The 23,149-nt window shown below is 35.1% G+C and overlaps 1 protein-coding gene across 4 annotated transcripts in view; it reads left to right on the top strand.

Moving 5' to 3' along the window:
- RHBDD1 (rhomboid domain containing 1) overlaps positions 1-23,149 on the top strand; it is a 49,923-nt gene that overhangs the window by 7,230 nt on the left and 19,544 nt on the right. For 3 of the 4 annotated variants that reach the window (XM_042800078.1, XM_033005522.2, XM_033005521.2), the window contains exons 2-6: positions 982-1,500; positions 4,915-5,047; positions 13,833-13,921; positions 15,542-15,592; positions 20,739-20,858. In XM_042800078.1, the coding sequence (XP_042656012.1) occupies positions 1,068-1,500; positions 4,915-5,047; positions 13,833-13,921; positions 15,542-15,592; positions 20,739-20,858 (826 nt within the window). In that variant the 5' untranslated portion in view covers positions 982-1,067. The remainder of the gene's footprint in view (positions 1-981; positions 1,501-4,914; positions 5,048-13,832; positions 13,922-15,541; positions 15,593-20,738; positions 20,859-23,149) is intronic. The other variant, XM_042800091.1, reaches the window with a different exon arrangement.

Here is a 23,149-nt window from a genome sequence, read left to right as displayed (position 1 = left end):
TGCTACTGTTGTGCCCCCTTGGAGAGTTTTGAGAACTAAAAATAATACTGGCCAACTTGGGGTGGCCCTCAGAAGCTACTTGAAATTCAGTGTCTCTTCCTGTCTTCCGCAGGCGGTTCCAGTCTCCAGAAACTCCATGTCACCTTGTGCTGTATTCTCCAGTGCAGCTTCCTCCCGCCTCTCTTTATAGGCTTGCACAGTTTAGCTCAATGCCCTTTCTCAGTTTTTGTCATAGTAACCCTATTTCTCACTAGATCTAGAACTATTATAGCCCTTTTTAATCCACCATTTTATTTGTCATAAATAGAGCAGAGATGAATATTTTGCTATAACTGTCTGGAAATTTTATGTACTGTTCTTGCATATGATTTCCTCCTACAGTTTTTTTTCTCCATCACATACTTTTAAACTAAACTTCAAATTTTAGTCACTAGGAAAGCAATAACAATTTTTAAAGCTTACATTTAGGAGTGCTTAGATGTGTCTCTTACTTTTTGAAATTATAGCTTCTAATTTTCATTCTTAGGTTGTATTGAATATTTGTAGAAGTTGGAAAAATGATCGAGAAAAAAAAAGTAGCATGGATAAGAAGCCTGAAAACCGAGATTCTAGAGAATTTTTAACTGGTTTACTTCCTGAAATTTTAATAACTGTGAGAGAATCGGGATATTAATGAGAACATGTCTAGAACACCTAGGAATTTTATAGGTGAAGTAAAGCCTGCCCAGGGATATGAAAGACAGGTTGCAGACTCATGTTTCTCACAATGATTCTGAATTATCTGTGTAAATACCTTTTATTTGTATCTTATTCCATTTTAGAAATCATGATTTTTTTTCTCATTTGAATTTTGTTCTGATTTAAAAAAGGTCTCAGCTGATTAGCTTGAAGAATTTGCTGTGTTGAAAAAAAAAAAAAAGGCAGTAATGAGCCATATATGTATAATAATGCCGTTATCTTTTTTTTTTTTTTTTCTCTCAGATTTTCCCACATTTCTATGGTTTTGAATTCAAACAGAAGACTAGAAATTGGATTAATCTTCACATTTCTTTGAATAAGAAGTAATAATGCAACGGAGACAGGGAAGAGTCAATGCTGGACTGCTTTTGCTGCTTTATCAGATTTCTCAAGTTGGACTCCAGAACATTCCTTCTGTTACCCTTGGGGTACTTGCACTGAATATTTTTCTCTTTCTGAATCCTGTGAGGCCACTGTCTGAAGTGTGTATCAGTGTAAATGAAGCCTTCTACAGAAGGAACTGGCAGCGTTTACTGCTTTCTCCTGTCCACCATGCAGATGACTGGCATTTATATTATAACATGATTTCCATGCTTTGGAAGGGGATAATGCTGGAAAAAAAGCTTAAGAGCATATGGTTTGCATACATAGTTGCAGTATTTTCAGTGCTGATTGGAGTTGTTTATATGGTGCTGGAATTCATGCTTGTGAAAATTCTGGATGATCCTTCGTATGAAATGCATTGTGCTGTAGGTTTTTCAGGTAAGGCACATAGTCGATCCAATTTTCATCTGTAAAATTAGTATTTGTAGATACTATATAACAATATTAGTTGAATGAAAAAAAAAAGATAGGTGTACATCCATATGCATGTATGTGGTTGTTATGTCAGTAAAGTTACCCCATTTTTAAATTTAAAGCATGTACTCTGGGTATTGATCGTCTTCCAGTAATGATCTTGCCTTCTCATTTAGGAGATCAAAGTTTCAAGTCCTGGAACTTCTTCTATTTAAAGAAATCTGTAGCCAGTTGGAGAAGTAGCACTGCTCTTCTAGATATATAGGGTTTTTCCTTGCTGTCATTGGGACCTAGCATTAGAAGGCAAGCACTCCTTTTCAATCCCTGCGAAATGGTGCTTCAATACCTCTGAGGGTTCCTTGCGCTATTCTAATTGGTACTAATTGGAACATTCTGGTAGTTGCTCGTTTAGAGCTTCACATATTCTCTGGTCACCCACCCTGTGGTAATGTAACATGCCCAGCTCATATGGGCCTTTATGGTGGCTGTATGGGCCCAGAGTGTGACCTCTTCAGAGGGGTTTGGATGCCTGTGGTTGAGGACAGCTCTGATATGGGGTAGCTATGAACCCACCTCAGACTAGTGGGAAAAGAGGTGTGTGAGATGTCTGAGGGAAGCCTCAACTGGGGGTCTTTTACCCCATTGCTCAGCAGCTACTTCTAAGCTCAAGCCCTCTGCATCATCCCTGTCTGAGCTGCTTTGCATCTGTGCCTGGCCATATGCTCCTCTCACCTGGGCCCTGACTCGACTTACCGACTTTCTTTGCCCCTGCTTCATCAGGAGGATGTGCCTGGTGATTTGGGCTCCTGGCCAACCCCACTTTCCATCACCAACCTGCCCTGTGCACTTGCCCAAGGGCTATGGGACTGGGCCCCTACTGGGGAGGCTCCTGCCTGCCTGCCTCCCTGTTCCCTCTGGATATCCTTCCTTTGCAGAGCATCTTACTCTTGCTGTTCCCTAAGCATGACTACAGAACCCTACTGAATATTTATTATTAGCAGTAAAATGACTGAAATATGTGCACTCAGTCCAGCCACAGGTAGACTTTCTAGGGTTACCTCTTACCTGTTACTCCTACTTTTGCTGGGTGATTTGTGGGGAGGTGTGCTCTCTAATGTTCTCTGTGAACAACTGGGAGGTGCTGCCATCAAACTTCTTTTTGAACCTCTTTTCTTGGATCATCCTAGATTGTAGGATAAGAAGTTGAGATCTAGAAGTTGTGAAGAAGTATCAGTTTTGGGTATTTGCTTATATAATGCACCATCCATGTGAGGTTTTTCCTATATGTTCCTATCAGTCCATACCATAAAACAGCTTAGTATCAACCCAGTTCTTGTTAGGAATGAGAAGAGTGAATATTTCAAAAATTTATGATGAAACTTCTTTATACTATATAACTGGGAATATAATACTACCATATAATTGGGCGGTGGTGAGATTTCACTGTAAGTTTTTTTTCACCAGTCTCCAGCTTCTGACTTAGCCGTATAGCAATTTATATGTCCCTTTCCTCAAACCAACAGAAGAGGAGGTAGATTTAGTGATATAATTATCCAGGAGATATGTAGGTTTATGGCTTCCCATGCTTTATGGCAAAAGGGGACCAAGTTACTGAAGAGCAGCAGTGCTGGCAGGCAGGGCAAGCATTGGCGTTGGGGTTCCCATTTCATTCCTTACAAAGAAACTTATGTCAGCCATACTATAGTATCAGCTGGAGCATATATTTTGGATTTTTCAGTGAACTAAAAAGAGAATGGGACTAAGCCTCTAATCTGCTAAGCCATTTGTGCAGAGCACAAGAAGTCAAGGTTTTTATCCATTTATGGATTATCTAATTGAATTTTAATTTACATGTTCTGCAAGATAAGATAGTTCTGCTTTAACAGCGAGTATTGCACCCTGTTCTGATGTCACTTATCTTATACAGCATCTTTTGAGTATTCAAACCTTGAAAATGTGGGCCTGCAACCTATGTGCATATGCATTTGACCATTATTCAGGCATCAGGTTAAAGGAGCTCTGGCAGACTTAGTATTCACAGTCAATCATTCTAAACCTTCAACATGCTTAACATGACCTTCGGTATATGTAATTTCTCTTCAGTTGGGGCAAGTGGCTTGTCTATGGAACAGCTGTTGAAGAAAATACGAGTATTTTCCTGATAACTTTTTATTTTAAGAGGCAATCTGTATGCATATTTGACCCATTCACTTTAACAGGTTTTAAGATGTTTAGGATGCCTGGATTATTTTTTAAAATTTTATTTTAAATGTACGAAACTGACCTGCTCCATGTACCCCTGGATAGAACCTGATAATACACCAGACCAAACACTTAAACCTTAAAAAAAAAAAAAAAAAAAGCTGTACAGAGAGGGTTGTGGTGAGCCAAGGGTGGATTGGGTGGAGATGACTCAAACTATGCTGCATTTAGTAAATTTATAGTTTCTGAACAAGTCCAGTTTTATCATCATCAAATAGCATGAATTTGTGTGTATACTCATGCACACATTCCTATTTATATTTGATCCTAGAATAACCATATTTACATCACTGGATAGATTAAGGAATTTTTCTGTCTCTTGTTTTCTATGGTTTTAGAAGGGGAGGGAAGCCTTTTTCATGTTTTTATCTAGTATGTCTGTATTGATGTTCAACTCTGTTGTCTTTTCCATGTCAAGTCTTTTACTTGTTGATTTTTCAGATTTTTTTTTCAGACAACTGTATGAGCTTTCTCTTGAGAGGAACTTTTCCAAAAACATTTCGAAAGTTCCAGTAAATTATGTGAATTCATTCTGTCATGTTGGCTTTTGCTTGCATGATAAAACAGTTGCAGTTAATTAGAAATGAATGAATATTGCGATTAAAGTTGATTTATCTACTTTTTTTTTTCAGAAACAAATGATTCTGGAATATATGTAAGATGTTTTTCTACTAATTCAGAATTTGAGTTTACTGTTGAGCTTCACATGTATCTGTTTGTCTTGTTGGCAGTAATGGCTTTTCTCAACTCATGAAACATTTTTTTGAGTTCCATAATTTTCTCAGTTATTTGAACTAGAATTTCTGTTTTTAAATTATGGTTGTATTGTTTTGATTACCTGAATAACTACAGTGAGTAGGCATATTAAAAAACAATTTAGAATTGGCTGTTTAACAAACACGTAATTTTTTTAATCCCCCTTTTTTTTTTGTTTTAAGTCACTGAAAAGTAGCACTGAAAAATCAGTTTAGAACTGTTGTTCTGGTGTGCAAGTGTGCTTCGTAGTGCTGTGAAATTTCATGGTACTTCAATTTCAGTAGTTAAGTTGTTTGCATTTTTTTATTATTTGGGCACAAGCACTTCTCTTTGTGGTTTTTTTTTTTTTTTTTTTTTCAGGAGTCTTGTTTGCTTTGAAAGTTCTTAACAACCATTACAATCCAGGAAGAGTCAGCAGTGTCCTTGGATTGCAGATATCCAGTAAATATGCTTGTTGGGTGGAGCTGGTGGCTATTCATTTAATCTCCCCAGGGTAAGTGCATTTAATATTTCAAAATTAGGAGAAAAGATTTGGGCTCTCTGAAGTAGTTTGAAATATAGTATGAAGTATACGTAGTGTTAGCTGGTATCCAAATGGAGTGTTGGGGCTACAACTAAGTGTTGAGGCTACAGTCTGCTTTTTTCCTTAACAACCTTTATTTTGAGCACATTTCAAAATAAAAAATGGAAATACTGTGCCCAGAAGGTATTACTAAGTATTTGACAGTAGATAACAAAAGTTGATTGACAGGAAGAAGGGACATGCGTTTTTAGCAAAGTAACCAAACTAATATTCTGTAGGGACAAGGGCTTCATTGGCAAAACTCTTTGCTTACTATTTGTGTCCTAGTCCCTTCTGCCCATTTGTTGTAGTCACTCCTCTAATTTATGATAAAGCTATCATCCACTATTCTGCAAATTTTATGCAGTTTCTCTGTTTTGCAGTCTTGCTGTTCGTCTCCCTTAATTTTTCTGTGTGCTCAGTTCTGCCAGCACAGTTCATTCGCCCCTACCTCTGTGAGAATAGTGCCTTTCTCTTCTTTGGCAGTTGATTTCTGGAGATCTAGTTGCAAATCATTAATTTTCTTGTATGATATTTTGTAACTGTCAATCATATTGGAGAATATATGTGAAGTACAGACATCAAATTTACAAACTACCAAATCACAGCTTATATACTATTTCCTTCTTTCCAGAAAGATGTCAAAAAAAAAAAGAGGGGAGCAATAATGACATACTCCTTGTCAGATAATATGGTATAGCTGATAGAACATTTCCTAGACCAGAGTGATAATTCAAATATTATTTATGTTAAACACTGGTTTTATTGCTTTATGACTTATTACCTGGTTGACTGCACCTCTGAATCCTAGGTTAAAAGACAAAAGAACTGCAGAGTGCTCTGTTGCAAATGCAATTTTAAGTGTGAGCTGAGAGGTCACTTGCATGGCATTACTACAAGCATAACACCAAAGTTTTCAGTGCATTAAAAACATTCTTCTGAAAAAATACAAACTGTTGTGTTAGCTGAACATAGTTTTTATTTGGTGATATGTTTAATACTACTGTTTATTTTATTATTAAAGAATAAGGAAAGAACATTATGTCTGAAGTAAAACCATGAGCATATTGTACTGTACCTGGTAGAGGAAAAGCATGGGTTTAGTGGTTGAGTGGTGTTGTTTTTCACTTCATTACTGCAGAAATGTCTTTGGGTAGAAAGCATATAGAAGGTCCAGTAATAATGTCAAAAACATTTTCATAATTTTATAGAAGCTTAGATTGAGCCCTGGTCTGAAGAACCTCTACATTGTTAGATTCAGTCTTGATAGCACTTAAATGGTAATGGGGGCCATAGAAAACAAGTACTAATCTCCCAAAACACAACATTTTTAATTAGTAACTTCCAACTGCCCTGAAATGAACCATAAAAATTATAGCTTTTAGAGCATTGCTCTTACATGCTCATCTGTATGTTCAGGGCATGTTGTAATATTTGAAATGTCTGATTAAATGGTGTCCCTTTGTAGATCAAGTTGCATAATTTAGTTTTGAATAGATAAGATGTCAATAAATGGGGCAAAATTCTGTCCAGTCAGAAAGACTTGCAATACATTTGGACCTGCCTTAGTGGAATGATGTGTCAGGATCACTTGAGAATGCATAACCAATGAAGGATTCTGAAGTAATACTGAGGCTACTGGAAACTTTGATTTGTGTGCTAGGAGAGGATTTAGGGTTTTACTGGCTTGTTAATTATTTTCTTTCTCATTAATGTTTTTGTTATGGCGAAGTTCAAAAAGACGTGATACCCTTCTAATCTTCACCTTCTGTAAAGTAAGGATATTGAGATGTAGGCTTTGTATAGCAATCCTTGGGATTATTTCTTTGATGGAAGAACAGGCATGTGAAAAGTTATTTTATATTTAATCTCTATGCCTCTTCCAGAATTGGACATGTGCTGTCTTAAGTCATCTATCCTTTTTGCATGGAGGGCCTTTACCTATACTCAAAGGAAAATACTGTCTTTCAGGTTGTTTCTGAAATAACTCAAATATTTATCAGATTGAGAAAGGAGACACTTTGGGGTTGAAAGCTGGACATTACAGTTTTTTTCAAACTTCTTTTTCAGAAAGTTAAAAGTAACAAAGGATGAAAATAGTGGAAGAGTGGAAATCTAGAAGTGGAGAAGAGTAGAGGATGTTATTTTTTTTTTCAGCATTCAGAAGTGTTGAGGTTTGATATTGTGACTGTCCAGAATTGCTCTTTTTGCAGTTTTTCAGAAACAGTGAGACTTGCTATTCTGGAGTTCAGAGGATCTCAAAGATGTCTTAACATTTCTGTAGGTCACTGCATCTCTGAAAACTGGCTTACGCATTTCCCTAGGCCTCCTTTTGACCTGTGTCATTGTCATAAGCATTCATAGCTGACAACTGCAAATGTTATACAGTTACAATGTATAATGAATCAACGATGACAATTAGCTTTTGCTTCATTTCATCTGCACTCAAGGATCTATGGGAAACCAAAATCTCAAAGTGGAATCGTGGTCAAAACAGGTAAACATAATAGGAATAATGAGCTTTTAATTAAAAAGAAAAACCACCAAAGAAACCCCACCAAAAACAAAACACACAAAACCTAACTTATATATATTTGAAAACATAAGAACATACTTTGACAAACCTGGTTTTAAGTTTCAATTGTTTTGCTTTGTACCCTTCTCAGTCTCAACCCTGGTACAGTGTCTGGTGTGAGTACAAGTATTTTGCATAGCACTAATAAACTTAACCTCATGAGATCTTTTGTATGTATTTATTTTCCTATTTCATCTGCTTTTTTAATTTCTCACTTGCTAATGCTTAGGAATATCACTGGTAATCATTCACATTTACTGTTGAACTGTTTATGCATGAATACTGTTCCTCAGGAACAAAAGGGCTAAGAACAGCCGATCAACCAAAAAAACTCTGGGTTTGACAGGAATGACATCACATGATGAGAACCATTTATAGCCTTTATTTTTTTGGTAAAATACATCTTTTACTTTTTTATGCTATTTTCCCAATGTGTTACGAAATTACTAAGTTTCCCATTTCCATTTAAGGAAGGAATGGCATTTTCCTGTATAGGGATGTGTAAAACAAGTTGACTTTTACTTAGGCAGTCATTTAATTTGGTTTAATTTGCATTCAGGTATGTGTTTAGTACTGGTAAATTGACTACATGGCCTACTTTCTAAGCAAGGTTAAATTTTGTAGCAAATTATTTAAATTGTCATGTGCAAGTGACTGTGCTTGTGTTAATTTGGAAATAGACTATGTATAAATACTGAGATTTGATTCCCGTGGTCTCAAAAAACTAGTTGTTCTTCAAAAATGACATTAGTGTACTGTGTAGTTTCTTGTAGTTTGTCACTGATATTATTCCTTTGTTTGCTTGTTCAGTGAATGCATGTTTCCTAGCCTAGCCTTGGAATAGGAGATGCATGGAACACAAAATATTGCAGCAGTGGCTTAAGCTAGACATACTTTTATTGCTAAATAGGTGGCTTTGTCCTGTGGCAGAATTGCATGTGTAAATAATAATGCCTACCAGACTGGGGGCTTGCTGTTAAAAGTTATGGAAGTTAAGTGGTTGGTGTAGACTTTCTTGCTCTGTTTTCATTTGTTGAGTCAGGTGACTGACACCACAGAATTGAAATAATTCAGCACAAATTCACCAACAGTGAGAAATCGATTTGAATTCATTGTAAGGATACTGGAACAATATTAATATTAAAATTGATACCGAGACTCTTGTAAACATTGGGTTAGAATCTCTCATACATGAAAAGCAAATGCAGTCCAAATGATTTTCCCTCTAGTGATACCAGTCTTCAGGGAAATTATGCAGCCAAATGAAAAAGTATAATTAATTCTGTTTAGAGGATTTTTCTGAAGTAATGTGCACATCAGCTTGATGGCAAATGTCTTCAGGAAACAGTATTTAGACATATTGTATAATTATCATTAGTATGAAGCAAATGGTTGAGATACATAAGATCTCTGGGGAGATCTACATTTTCAAACAAAAAGTTAAATGAGACATCATTTGAATTTCTTGGTACCAGAGAGAACATTAGTTAATATTGATAGAGCTCATTGACATTTAGAGAAAAAACATGCAATTTAAAAAGTCAAGAACCCTGTTTTTATTTCCGTTCAAAGTTCAGCTTGTATTATAGAAACTGAAATTGGTACTGTGGAAAAAAAAAATACTGTCATTTTTTCTTTATTAACCAGCAGTAAATAAGGCAGTAGCTTATCATATTGCAATCACAACAATGTTTCTTCATTAGTCTGAAAAAAACAGTCAATTTTTAGGTAGTAAAATATACATTCCAGTCAAGGCATTGCTATTCTTATGAATAGTGTAAAAATCCTATTTTGGAATCGGTTGATTGTAGAGGTTGCTTTATCACTGATATTGTAAGAGGTTTCGATTATATCCAGAATTATTTATATGAAAATCAGAAAATAGAGTAACCTTGGTTTTCTGAATTAGACAAGAAAGAGTGAAATTTGTAATACAGGTGAAAGGAGCCTTGGTAATATATACTTGGACAAGACTTCTTCACACAACTTCTGTGCTTTTTGTAAACTGTTTATTAATTTCAGCCAAAATCCATAGCATTTGGTTCTAAATTTTGCATATAATCCTACCTTGTAAAAACAGTTGTAGTTTTGCCATTAATTTTAATGCCTGCAGGTAAAACTGAGACAGCCTCACAGACGAGAAATCCATTATACAATTTTTTTTTAATAAAGTGGTCTACTGAAAATTACAATTCACTGTAAAATGTAGTAAAATTGCAAGAGTAGTGACATTGAAGTATTATCCAGGATTAGTTGTTCAAATATATTTAAGTTCATTTAATTGAAAAAGTGAGTATCCACTTTGGACTAAGACATATGGATAGAAGAACATTAATTTACTCAATATTACATAAACCAATAATTTTAAGTAATTTACTTCAATTGAATAATTTCAGTCTACTTTGTTATCAAACAAGAAAGATTACAGAGGATCTGAGTGAATCTGGTCTCAGAAGAAATGCTCTGAGTGATAACTTCAGAAGGACAAACGTATATAAACATGTATGTGTGTATATATAATTTATACTTATTAATATATTCAGTCTAATGCACTTTTAAAGATCATCACTACAATAAACTCTGACTGCTCTTTGCAGGGTATCTCATTTTCCCTTGTGAAGCAGAGGCAAACATAGGAGAGGATGGGCCCTGAACCCAGCAGGATCTGGGAGGCTTCTACCTCATCTGGGTGGAGACCTTCCAGTTTCTTTAGGCAGCCTGTTCTTCTACTCCACTGGTTTTAAATCTCTTGTTGTGACTTATGTCCATTACTCCTTATCCTATGGATAGAGAATGTAGGGAGTGAATTCATTTGTATTTGTGACAATCTTTTCCATATTTTGAGGTAATTGTATCTGAGAGATTTCTTCAATAGACTTAAGTGATTGTGATTCCTTCACTCTTTTCTTGTGGGCTTTCCATTTTTTTTATTGCTGCTCTTTTTGTGCAATATGCAAAAAGTAGGCTCAGTTCTCCAGCTGAGACCACTGCTGAGTAGAGTGGAAGGTTACTTCATTTTACTTTCCAGATAGTGCTCCTGCTTATGTATTTCTAGTAAAATACTTGTCTTTTCTATAGTGGTCTGACATGTTGATGCGTGCGTTGCTGTATAATTCACTGTGTGCCCCAGGTTCAATCCTGAAGCTCTCCTACTTGCCAGTCACTTCTAGCTTGTCTGTATAGTTGATGATTTCTGTGGTATGTTCAGAACTGTTTGTCTTTATTGAATTGCACACGATTTTTTCCAAAACACTAATATATTTTGTCAAGGTTGCTTTAAATTGTACTGCCATCTCCAGTGACCCCTACAGCTTCCCTTAGCTTGTCATTTGTAAATAATATTTGGAATAGAGTCTTGCAGAAGTCTACTTGATCCATATCCTGTTTGATAATGAATCACTAATAAATATTAAGTCAGGCTTACCATCCACTTAAAGATCTTCATAGTGTAGTTTGAGTTTAAAGTTTTTAAGCCTTCTTTATGACAAATGCTGTGAGACAGTGCTGCATTCTTTCAGCATGTGTGACATCTGCTAATTCTCCTTTTCTTTGAGGCTTGTTGCCCTGTCGAAGGAGGAATTATGGTTGATTTGACATGATTCATTCTTGATTAATCTGTTTTCTGTTTCTGGTGTTCTTACCTTGGTTGTATCCACAAACTATGTGCCCTGGTCATTGCTGAACAAATGGTTTTGTCTGGGAACAGAAGATAGTGATGAGTCTGTAGTTGTCTGACTAGAGTTCTCCTTTAGCTTTTTAATTTTTTTTCTGTCCGGCTTAAGAATGGTTATAGAAATACCCTTACAGTCCTCTGGAACCTTACCTATCCTCAGAACAGCTGGGAGAAGACACAAGTTAACTACTTCAGAATTTTCCTGCATAGTTATATTTTTTCATTTGTTTTGACAATGTTAAAAGTTTTTAATAGAATTGCTGGGTTTTTTTTTTTGTTTGGTTGGGTTTTTTAGTTTTTGTTCGTTTGTTTTGTTAAGTTGCATATTATCTGCATGTTTCAGTTGTTACATTTGGAAAATATAAGTTATTTGAGTAATTTACAATATAACATGTTCTAAAATGAGATGGTATCTACTTAACTTGGCTGTAACATTAAGCAATGCTTTAGTGTAAGAGAAGCTGTGTAGTACTCTGCAGAATTGCTTTTCCTTAGTAATTACAAGTAGCAAGGTGCTACAGTTGGTCACATTCAATTTTACGGCAGCATATGGTGAAAATTTGATGTAATTTATCAAATGTACTCATTTTCTGCATGTCAGTGATAGTATATACGAATGACAGTGTATCTGATGTTATTTTTCATTTAGAAGACCCTGTTTAAATGTTTTAATTTTAAGTTTCTAATCCTTTAATATAATTTATAATTAAACAGGCAATAGTGTTTAGGCATCTAGTACACTAACCTATTCAATAGACGTGAAGTGAAAATTATCTCCCTAAAGACTTTTTAAAATCGAAGGGTTCTGATTATTCATATTATATAAATATACAGCTTCACTCTGTTGCAAGCAAAAACCTTGATTTGGGGGTTTTGTGGAACAGTGTTGTACTCAGATAAATTAAGATGAGCATAAAATTCGTTTAAAAGACTGCCAGGAATATGCCAGGAACAGCAGTTTCATGTTGGTGATTTCTAGAGTAATGCATCTTCAAGTATTTCATATTTTCTGTGTACAGACATTTTTCCAAGTTAGGCATGTATTTTTCACAAATTTGGAAAAAACTGTTCCAGAAAAACCTGGAAAGTTAATTCCTTATAGATAGTTTATTTTGCTAACTACCTCTTACATACAAATTTTCACATCAGCATTTGGGTGTTACTCTTAAAAAAAAAAAAAAAAAAAGTTGGTTACTTATGGGAGAGAACCACAGCTCTACATAGCAGAATGCAAGTTTGTGGTTAAGTAAGTGTCAAAAGAGTGAATTTAGATTTGAACTTTATCTCCCTCTAGTGATACATGCATTTTCTAGTATACTTTTACCAGTGATTCCTGTAAGCTTTTTTTGTCAGGAGTGCATATACTATCATCTGTGTAACTCTCTTGGATTTCTGACCGGAATGTAAAAAGCTTCATGTTTAAATCTGATTTTACATTAAACATAGGTTTCATTTCTGCTTTATGAAGACAAAAAAGCTCATAGTACTTGCATCTTTGGACAACCAGTATAAATCCGCAGAACTGAGGTGTTTATAATTGCATACACTAGGAAATGTTAATGTTTAGATTAGTACTTAGATTAGTAAACATCTTAGGGTTTAGATTTAGTATTAGTACTAAATAATGTAGGTGATAAATTTGCAAATAGTGTTTAAACTGGGTTAAACTCAAAAGAATTTATTCTTAGTGTTTAAACCCAATTGAATACAAAAGAGTCAAACTCATAATTTGAATACTGAAAATTAATTTATGAATTTATAGAGTACCCAATAGCCATGGCAATACTTGGAGCAAATATCCTTATTTACTGTAAACATATGCTTCCATGTTTGTTTCTCAAAAGACTCTACAGCCTTTTCATTCTACATGCAAATGGACGATGATAATTTGCTAAAGAAATTGTTGGTAGGTATAGAAAATAATTTGGATCTCAGTGTTTCACTCATTCTTTTAATTTTAAGGCACTGTGTTACAAAGATTGCGATGCATCTGCATTCATGCTTATCTCAGATAAACATTAGTAGGATTGTATTGATAGTGTAGTAGAAAGTACTGTATGCTTTCACTTAAAACTCTAACTGGTTTTGGTAGATCTTACCTAGACATTTCAGCGTAATTCTGTGGATATACTTTTTTACAGATTAAAACTAGTTTGCTACTTCAAGAAGTATTTAAATGCTTTTAGGGAAATGGTGTTCTGTTTAAAAAAGCAATTAAAATGATCTTTCTGATTAGTTTCCAGCTTCCTCAGGATATTAGATACTTTTCTGTAACTGTGTATCTCTACCCATTTTAAGGTAGTTATGAGGAAGGAAAACTTGGCAGTATGTCCTTGAAGGCAAGTAATTTCTCTATGTTTGGACTCACTTGGGGACTTTCTCCGTTACAAGGAATTCTTCACTCGTCCTTCTGGATCCCTACAAAAAGTCTTCCTTTCCATCACTCACAAGATTTTCCTTTTTACTAGGACTTCTTTTGCTGGGCATCTGGCAGGAATTCTTGTTGGATTGATGTACACTATGGGACCTCTGAAAAAGATCATGAAAGCCTGTGCAGGTATAAAATTTAGTTCAATGTGTAAAATCTGCTTAAGAGACACTTTTTAAAAAATTTTAGTAAGTCTTACATAGAGAAACTCAGGCCATTCCAGCAAGTTTTTAGGCAATTAGAGATATGCTGATTATTAAAATGAACACAGAATTTTAAAAAATTATCTTCTTTTTTTTTCCTTAAATATGAATGCTCTATTTAGAGGAATACCTTTTACCTTTCTTTTTAAATGTTTATTTGGAGTAAAATGGTTTACATAAGATGTCAGTGAAAATGTCACTTGAAATGAAGTGGGGTGAAGCCATAAAAATATGCCAGAACACAATGTGTTTCCATGTTGATTTCTACAATTTGAGTCCATTCTGGTGGAAGTCCTTACAGTTTGAAAAAGGTTGTGGGATGTTTGAGAAATTGTTACCGGAGTTCTCAAGCTTTCCAACAATGTGTTACTACCGCTTTTCATGTTGTAGTAATACTTTTTAAAAAGATTGTATCTGTAGAGATGTTTACTCTAACAATTGTTTTAAATTACATCCTTGTAAACTTTTATATGAACGCTCCTATGAATTTCAGTGTTTTAATTGGAAGTCTAAGCCTTTCGCAACAACTGTGCTGGGGGTTGATTGTCAGAGTATTTGTTTTTTTATGTCTGATTACTTAATAGGTTGAGTACTTTATTCATGTCTGTGCCACCAAATTGACCATAGATACGGTGTTTGTATAGTGGGAAATTATTTGTTCAAATGTGTGTGCTTTTCACAGGAGGTTTTATCACAGTTTGGTGATACAGCCTGTAAGTCATGTATGTTTAGCAGCTTACAGTGGAAAAATAGAGACTGAAGCATCAGATTTCCTACCCCACTGGAGTGAACAGACATAAATTGTCACATTAGTTAAATGTTAATATTGCATGTTTCTGTGACAGAGAGGTATTACCTGATAGTCAACCATTGGATCACGCTGTCTGCAGAGGTTCGGCAGTCTCCATCCTTGCTTTTCAAGACTTGACGAGATAAAGCCCTGACTGAGTAACCTGGTCTGATCTCATAGCTAACCCTGATCTGAGTGGGAGTTGAGCTAGAGACCTTCTGAGGTCCTTTCCAAATAGAATTATTCTAGGGTTGTGTGATAAAGCCCATGGTACTGTTAGTGAAGCATGGAGATCCTGCTGCTGTGAAGGTAGTTGTGTGACTAAGACCTGGAGGAAGGAGTGTTTCAGTATACAGGTCATCTTTTTCTCCTATGTAGCAGATCAGAAACAGTGCAGTGTTACTTCAGTCCTCAGTTTTCTGTGCATTAACTCATTTTTGCCAATGTACAGTCTTAGTGCAAAAAATATTAATTATATGTTCTGGAGAACATTTGTTAGGTTGGTTTGCATTTTTCTAGTCTACATGTTGATGTGGTACTTAAACATGGCACACTACAAAATCTGGAACATGCAAGCTTACCAATACTATATTCTCTCATTGATGCCAGAAAAATTCATAGATACCCGTGGTTTCATATTTGTATCTTATGAAACAGACTCTGAAAAAAAAAGTACTTTAAATTTTTGGTTTTGTATTCTATAAAACCAATGTGATTGTTTTATTCTAATAGTACATGTGCTATTCTTGTATTTAGGTGGCATTTCTGCATTTACAGACCCTGCCAGGCCACGGGACTACTATTCAGGTAGGTATTCTCATCCACTTAACTAAAAACTTAGTCCAGCTTTAAAAATAATTTTTGCTAATGCTAGAAAACCTATAGAAGAGCTAGTTAAATGGAAGCATATACAAAATATTCTGCACATATGCATATTTGCTAAACTTATATTATTCTCTGGCCATGCCTCACCTTTCTTTTTTAGGGAACTGTGTGGATATATTTTGTAGAAGAGGCTTTAAACCTTAAGCTAAGGTCATGACTTCATAAAATGCTACCCTGTGGAAATATCATCTCCTTTGCAGAAGGTGTAGCAGGAGGGAAATCGTGTGTACTGAAAGCAGCCCTTTGAACCTTGGTAAATCTGCCCTGATCTGGCAAATTTATCTATTCCATTCTAGGACATTTTTTCCCCCCTCTGACAAGGAACTTGTTCCTTTGAATACTTTTTGTAAATCAAGTAATTTACATGCAAAAAGCCCACTCCTCGCCAGAATAAATTTAGGCTGTCTTCACAGTATATAGATGGATAGTTAGGATGCTGGCGCAGTTCGAATGTAGCGTGTTTGATTCACTTCTCGTGCAGAACATTGAGTCATTATATACGGATTGTATAGAAATAATAGGTGGAGACCTTGTCTGGGAGGGACAGAAGAGGAGCCAGCTGTGAGAAGGGCTGTGTGTTGGATCAAAGCTAAGGGATGGATAGCTTAGTGTATCTTATCTCCTGCAATGATTTAAACTATTTCCTAGGCATCAGCTGTAAGAACAGGATAAATATGTAGTGATAACTCCCTGAAATATCTGCCAGTGTGCAGTGGCTTGTGGCTTAAAGATGTTGTCAGCAGAAAGTTTTATGGGGGAATTTTGTCTTTAATAGCCCGTGATAGATTCTTTTTCCATGAATTTGTCAAAAGCTCTTTGAATTGACATCAATTCTTCTAACACCTACAACATCACAGAAGAAGAATTTCACAGTTTACTTCCTGGTGTAGAATCTGTTGGGTTTGTTTGTTTTAAACCTGCTAGCTGCTAATTTTATTTGATGCACGTTAATTCTTCGCTTGGGAAGGGAAACTAAACTTTGTCCTGGTTCGGGCTGGAATAGAGTTCCTGTTTGTTTTAGTAGCTGGAGGAGTGCTGCAGCACCCTGAGACCCCAGGGGCTCCCCAGGTCCCAGTGCCCTCACCTGTGTGTGGGGGCGGGGGGAGCACAGCTGGAGGGCTGGGCCGGGATTGGCTGATATTCCGTGTCATGTGACATTGTGCTCACCATATAAAGGCAGGAGAGGGCTGGGAGAGGCTGCCACTTCTGGGAGTGTGGCTGTGGTGGTTTTGTGTTTGGGATTGCTGGCCGGAAGCAGGCGGGTGTCGGTCGGCAGGTGGTGAGCAGCTGTATTGTACATTACCTGCTGATACTGCTGTCAGTGTATTATTCTGTTACTGTTATTAAACTGTTTTCATCTTAACCCGTGAGTCTCCCTTTGCCCCTCTGATTCCCTCCCCATTCCCAAGTGGGGGGAGGGTAGGTGAGCGACCGTATGGCATTTAGCTGCTGAGTAGGCTTAAACCACAACGTTATTTTTTATGTACTTTCTTCATATTCTTTATGATTTTATAGACTTCAGTCCTATACTCACCATACTCTTCTTTCTGGTTGAAAAGTTTTAGTCTATATGGTTGCTTATATGCAAACTATTTCATACGTTTGATCATTCTTACTGTTCTCTGATGTTTAGTCATCCAGAGGTTTTTACTTTTGTAAAGTCTTTTGAGATGTGCTTACTCTGAGCCACGGAGAGCCAAGGTTAGTGCTACTTTTATTCTCCATGGTGGATTTTGTCCTCTGTGATCTACCTCCAATTTTATAATTATATTAAATAATTCCCCCAAGTGAGATTATGGGTCCCTGAATATTTTTGAAGCATTTGTTTTCTAGTTCCTAACCAAAAGATCTTAACCTACTTTCCTTACCAACAGTAACCTAAAATTATATTTACCCTGGATTTCCATTATTCCAGTTCTCAAGAAACACTTGTTCTAAAGGCCAGTAAAGAAATAAAATTAATATTGTGAAATGAAATAAGATGTGAACGCAGGCTGTGTAGTGAGCATGAGCTACCTGTTTTCATGACTGGCAGTCTCAGCCTAGTTAAAGATGCTCCCCCAGCTACAGCTATGTTCAGTTCAGCAGGGCCATGTGTGCTGCTTGCATTGCTCTGTATTCCACATTCATAGACACTAAATCCAGTACAGCAGGGTGGATGGAAATGCTAAAGATTTATATTGGAAAAGGTTCTTTAATGGCTAATGATGCTAAGAATTTGTACTTGACATTTAAGCTCCATAATCTGTTGCTGACACGGTACAAACACCAGATGCTTGGAGCTTGAGTGGGTGTAAAAGACCACCCTTGTGGAATAGGAGCAGATTCTGAATAGCCCTTTACCTTTTTATTTTCCAAAGCAGAGGAAAAGGAGGAGATTTCATATAATATACCTAGCCTGATGGGGGACTACGTAGCACCTGAGGAAAAAACAACTTTAGCACTCTGACAAACAAGGAAGTCTGTTTTTTTTTGTATGTCCTGACCAGTCCCTGAAGTAGCCATGCTGTTGCTTTGAATTGTTGTGGACAAAGGGGAGACAAAGGAGAGGATTAACCTGATTTATCCTGTCTTCCAAGCTTGACTTTAGATGTAACTAAATATTTGTTACTAAATTACTTTCTCTAAAGTGACATCCAACTGCAGTTTAAAAAAATGCATATTTGTTACGTTCATTCACTGTGTATGTACTTTGTGATTGTCTTTTATCCTATTTGCAGAAGTCTTTATGGAAGATTTAACCTTTTGCTTGGTGTATGTTATATGTAATAAATTTGGCCATCTGTGAATTAAGAAAACTCTCTAGTGTCATAGGCTAATGATGCATATCTTGATTAATTTTTCATTTTCTGGTATTGCTGATTTATTACTATCTACCTTTAAATACCAATTTAAATAAAAAAATAGATGAAGTTATGATCAGAACAGATTTTATGAAAGAGTACAAGAAAAGAGCTTTAGAAGAAAAAGATTATTTTAAGTGTAACTTTAACACAGTAACTGAATTAGGTTTTCTCTAAATGCAGTTCATGAATAACATAGTAGGACATTTATTTTGATTAATAGAAACACCTTGAACATGTTGATGTTACCAAACTGTTTCTTGTAAAATAAAAGATTATGGCTTTTTGAGCGCTTAAAACTTCATGACAGTGTAAAATGCCAAACATATAAAAATTTACAGTAATAGAACAAATTTAAAATATGACATCTTTTTTCTTTCATCAGAGAATTTCATGCTTTTAGTACCATAATTTTTATAGTCTTCATGCATGCAGTTTTGAAGCCTTCAGAAAATAAATTTATAGCTGAAAAGATGTTCATTTTTAGATTAATGTAATGCAGAGGGGAATGAGGGAAATACATAAGATTGCATCCAAAGTGTATAACAGCTAAATGGTGTCCTGCAGTCAGTTCTATTTTTGCGCAGAATTACGTCTCTTAAATGTAGCCAGTATGACTTAAAGGCTTTAAAAGTTTGTTAAAAATATGACTGTAATGCATGCAAATTGGAAAACACAAATAATGTTTTCTAACTAGCGAAGTTGCCAATCATTGGAGAAAGGCAGAATTTCAGGTTACTGAAGGATAATACAGTGTGTTCACTGCAGATGTATGAAAATCCTCCCAATGTCAGTTGTATGTTCCGAAAAAGAAAAATTTACAAGTGGACGATGAAATTTTTAACTCTGTGTGTGTAATGTATATATGTATGCATACATCTGTGTACACATACACATCTATATAAAATATATGTAGGTGTGTTTGCATAATCCCCACAGAGGAGTATAATCCTGTGTAGAATAGTGTGCAATAACTGTTCAATTTTTCCTGTATAAATTTAAGATAGGGTATTGCTATTTTTATTTGTTTTAAGGTTCTAGAACTTGAGATTTTCTTTAACACAGTCTTTTTTAAAAGAAATTATTTATATGTCCTCACTTCATAGTCTGTGCATGTTACTAATCACAGAAACTCCGCTACAAATGGCATCCATATAACTAATGAGATAACACAAGACTATCATTGATGCTAATAATCTGAAGATAAAATGAAATGGCCTGCTATATTTGTTTCATACAAAAATATTTCTCATTATTTCTTTTTGAAAAACTTCTGTACATTTTCTGTCAGTTGGAAAAAACTGGCAATATTTCTGTACTTTGATTCTTCCAAATCTCCTGTCCAACTGTCTGGAAGAAAAGTTAAAATACCACCCAGAGCTTTGTATTTTGAAGATGCAAAAATGGAGTTTTTTCTCAGTTTAGATTTTCTGTGCTCAGGCAAGATCAGATTGTGTTAAAAAGAAGTGAGTCTCGCTCAGTTCTCTAGCCAAGAAATTTTTTTTCTTCTAAATCCGATGTGTTTGTATGGATGATGATTTGTGCTTGGTGTTGAGAAACTGCAAATGATCAGAAATTCTTGGTTATCGGTAGTGTAGGCCACATAGAGTGACTGTGACATTAGATGAGATCTACAGTGTGGTGAGTTTTTTCCAGGGCAGATGTAGCTGTGCAATAGCACAATATTAGCTGTATATATTACTGTAAAAATTCGCAGGGATCTTTTCCCCTGTGTTAGTTCTAAGTTCAAACATTACTTACATTTCTGATGACATCAGCATGTATTGTTCACAGACACTAGGGGGAAGGGAGACCCAGGTGGGAAGAAGCCTGAAACCTGCCTGTTTTTTTGCTGCTGTTCTAGTGACATTAATAAGGTGTCCAAGTAGTGACAATTAAATGTTAAAAGAAGCCAATGTCTTTCAGTTTCTATGTGAAACTTCTTAATAATGGCAGTTTTCTGACACTTACAACAATCATAAAAAATTGAGATATTTGAGCCATCTTTTTTTCTGTTGTGTTTCTTTCTCCTGTTACCATGGTTTGGCTTTGTAAATTAGAAATTGATTCATGGCATATATTGTGTAAGGAATTGAATCCTAATCTTTTTTTTTTCTTTCCCAAATTAAAATAATTTGTGGATGAAAGCATAAAGATAATAGCCGATTTCACTCTCCTACTGAGTAGCAGCAGTTTATTTTCTTTATTTTATATTCATTTTACAGAGTATTATGGTTATCCAGGTTATCAGTACAGAACACCGAGGAGCTATTACGATTATACAGGTGGGCTTACTGAAGAAGAACAGCTTGAAAGGGCAGTGCTAAACAGTCTTAATGAAAGAGGTAGGAATTTTATTGCATTTTATATTTTAAGTTATGATTCGTACTGAGAAGGGGGTATGTGTGGGGGAAGATGTATCGCTCATTATTTATTTTCAGTATTTTGGACATATCTTTGGAAAGAGATGAAAGTTTCTTGATAGAATTTTCAGAAAATTCAGAGAATGCAGTGTGAGGATGCAGTATCATTCTCTTGGGTAATTGCATTTGTTTGCAATTGCTCACTGTTCGATTACCTTGCTACTACTATAATAAAAGAAATGCTTTTATAACAAAATCCCCTTAAGTAAACTAAGTTGCTGTGCCAAAAAAATCTTAGAATACTCTAATAAGTAGTATGAAATGTTAGAATAGAAGAATTGATGCTGTCAATATTTAAACTTTCTCTGTTTTTATTTTTGCTTTTTATACAAGTTTAATTGACAATGTCGTACTGATTTCTTACTCCTCACACTATCCTTTCGAATTTAAAGGAAACTTATAGTCTACCTAGATGAAAGACCTAAAAAAAAAAAGCAATGTTTAGAAAGAAAAACAGTGTTTAACCAAAATGTATTAGTTAAATTGGTGTAAAATACATTTATTAGTATATATTTTATCTTTTTATAATGCAAGTGAAATCAAGAGGGAGAGAATACTTTGTAGAATCAATTTCTCAGTTGCTGAGAACTTCAAGACTTGAGAGAAAACCTGTTTAGTAGGACTGACGGCGTATTATTAGAGCATCACATGTAAAATTTACATCAGTTATGCAAAATTTCTTATATTGGACTGATAAAATAAAGAACAGAAATTAACCTAGTATATGTTGTCTGGTGTTGAGATATGTTTGATATGAAAAACTTGCTTCCTCTTTAATCTGTTTCTTGTCAATATGGATTCTTTTGGGAATACAGCCAAAGGCTTTGTGCTCGTTAACAAATCTGAAAATTTTATTTTAAATTTGGTGAAGCTGTAACATTTAATCTTAACAAAAGTAATCTATCTCATCAATGTCATTTCCTTTTTCATAATCTTGGTATTCTGTCTTCCTGGGTGCAAGGAAGCATTCATTATAAAAAAGATACAGAAGTCTCTGCTTGTCACTGCAGCCGGAGCACCATTCATAAATCTCCGCTCAGAAAATTAATTTACACCACTGTGTTATGGCTGTCAGAAATACCAAGCAAAATATGAAAATGACTATCTTGACAAATCATCATCACTTTCACTTTCACACCTTCTGTGATCCTATTTTTTTATTACAAAGAACGTGTTGTGTTATCTGGAAGATGGTTTTAAAAAGGCAGCAGATGAGGCACGATTGTGATAGGAAAAGGCTTTTCCAATTTGAGAAACTGATGAACATTTTTTTTAAAGCTAATACAGCTTTTTGCTTTATTAAGTTTACATCTATTGTGAAAGTCCCCTGGGAGACAGAAATGCAGACTTTTAGGGAAATTAGGAGGGTTTTAAGTGATTTGTTTTTTTTTTTTTTCCTACTTCATTTTGTGTTGACCTTTGTTCTTTGAGAGTAGTTCTGTCTAAATGTCCCTCAACATGGTGAAGCTAGAAACTTAAAAAAAACCCCACATTTTCTACTGCAAGATTATTACTGTAATATATTTGTTCTAGAAATTATTGCAATCTGAGCAATGCCATTTTAATCAAAATGTACTGAAAGCCTTAGTAGACAGTAAGAATCTTAGCTTTCAAATATATCGATAAAATGGGATTTGGTCGATCTGGTTTGTCAGAAGAAGATAATGAATTAGTTACTGTTCATGCTGTCCTAGGAATTTTTTAAAATTATCAGAGTCAATATGTTGTCCCATGTAATTTTGGGAAGGAATGAGTTTTAAATGAGCTTTATTGTAAGGACTGCTTTTTACTTTATTGTTTTTACATGACATTTTATATAATTTTTAACAATAAGTTTGAGAAGGAAATCTTTCAAAGCTTTTCATATTAAGCGTTTTGAAATGTTATCTGCAAGAATGAACAATATTTATGTTTTTTTGAAACTATCAAGCAGAATACAAATAACAATGACAAAATTATGGTAATATAACTAGATAGTATACACTTTAAAGGCTTTCATGTATCAGTGTGAAACACCTACAACTTTTACTTGTAGCCTTTTTAAATAATAAAAATCACTATAGGTAAGTATTTTTTTTTGCCTGCCTGTTGGTTTTGGACAAAGATAAGTTTTCAACTATAAGAGGGAATATATTCTTTTTTGGAGAGTGCCTTTTGATGAAACATGGTACAGACTTTAAATAGCATCTCTAACTAAGTATATCTCACTGGTA

This window comes from Tyto alba, unplaced genomic scaffold, assembly GCF_018691265.1.
Source record: "Tyto alba isolate M040663 unplaced genomic scaffold, T.alba_DEE_v4.0 Super-Scaffold_10, whole genome shotgun sequence".
Lineage (NCBI taxonomy): Eukaryota > Metazoa > Chordata > Aves > Strigiformes > Tytonidae > Tyto > Tyto alba.
This window is presented reverse-complemented; position numbering and strand designations above follow the sequence as displayed.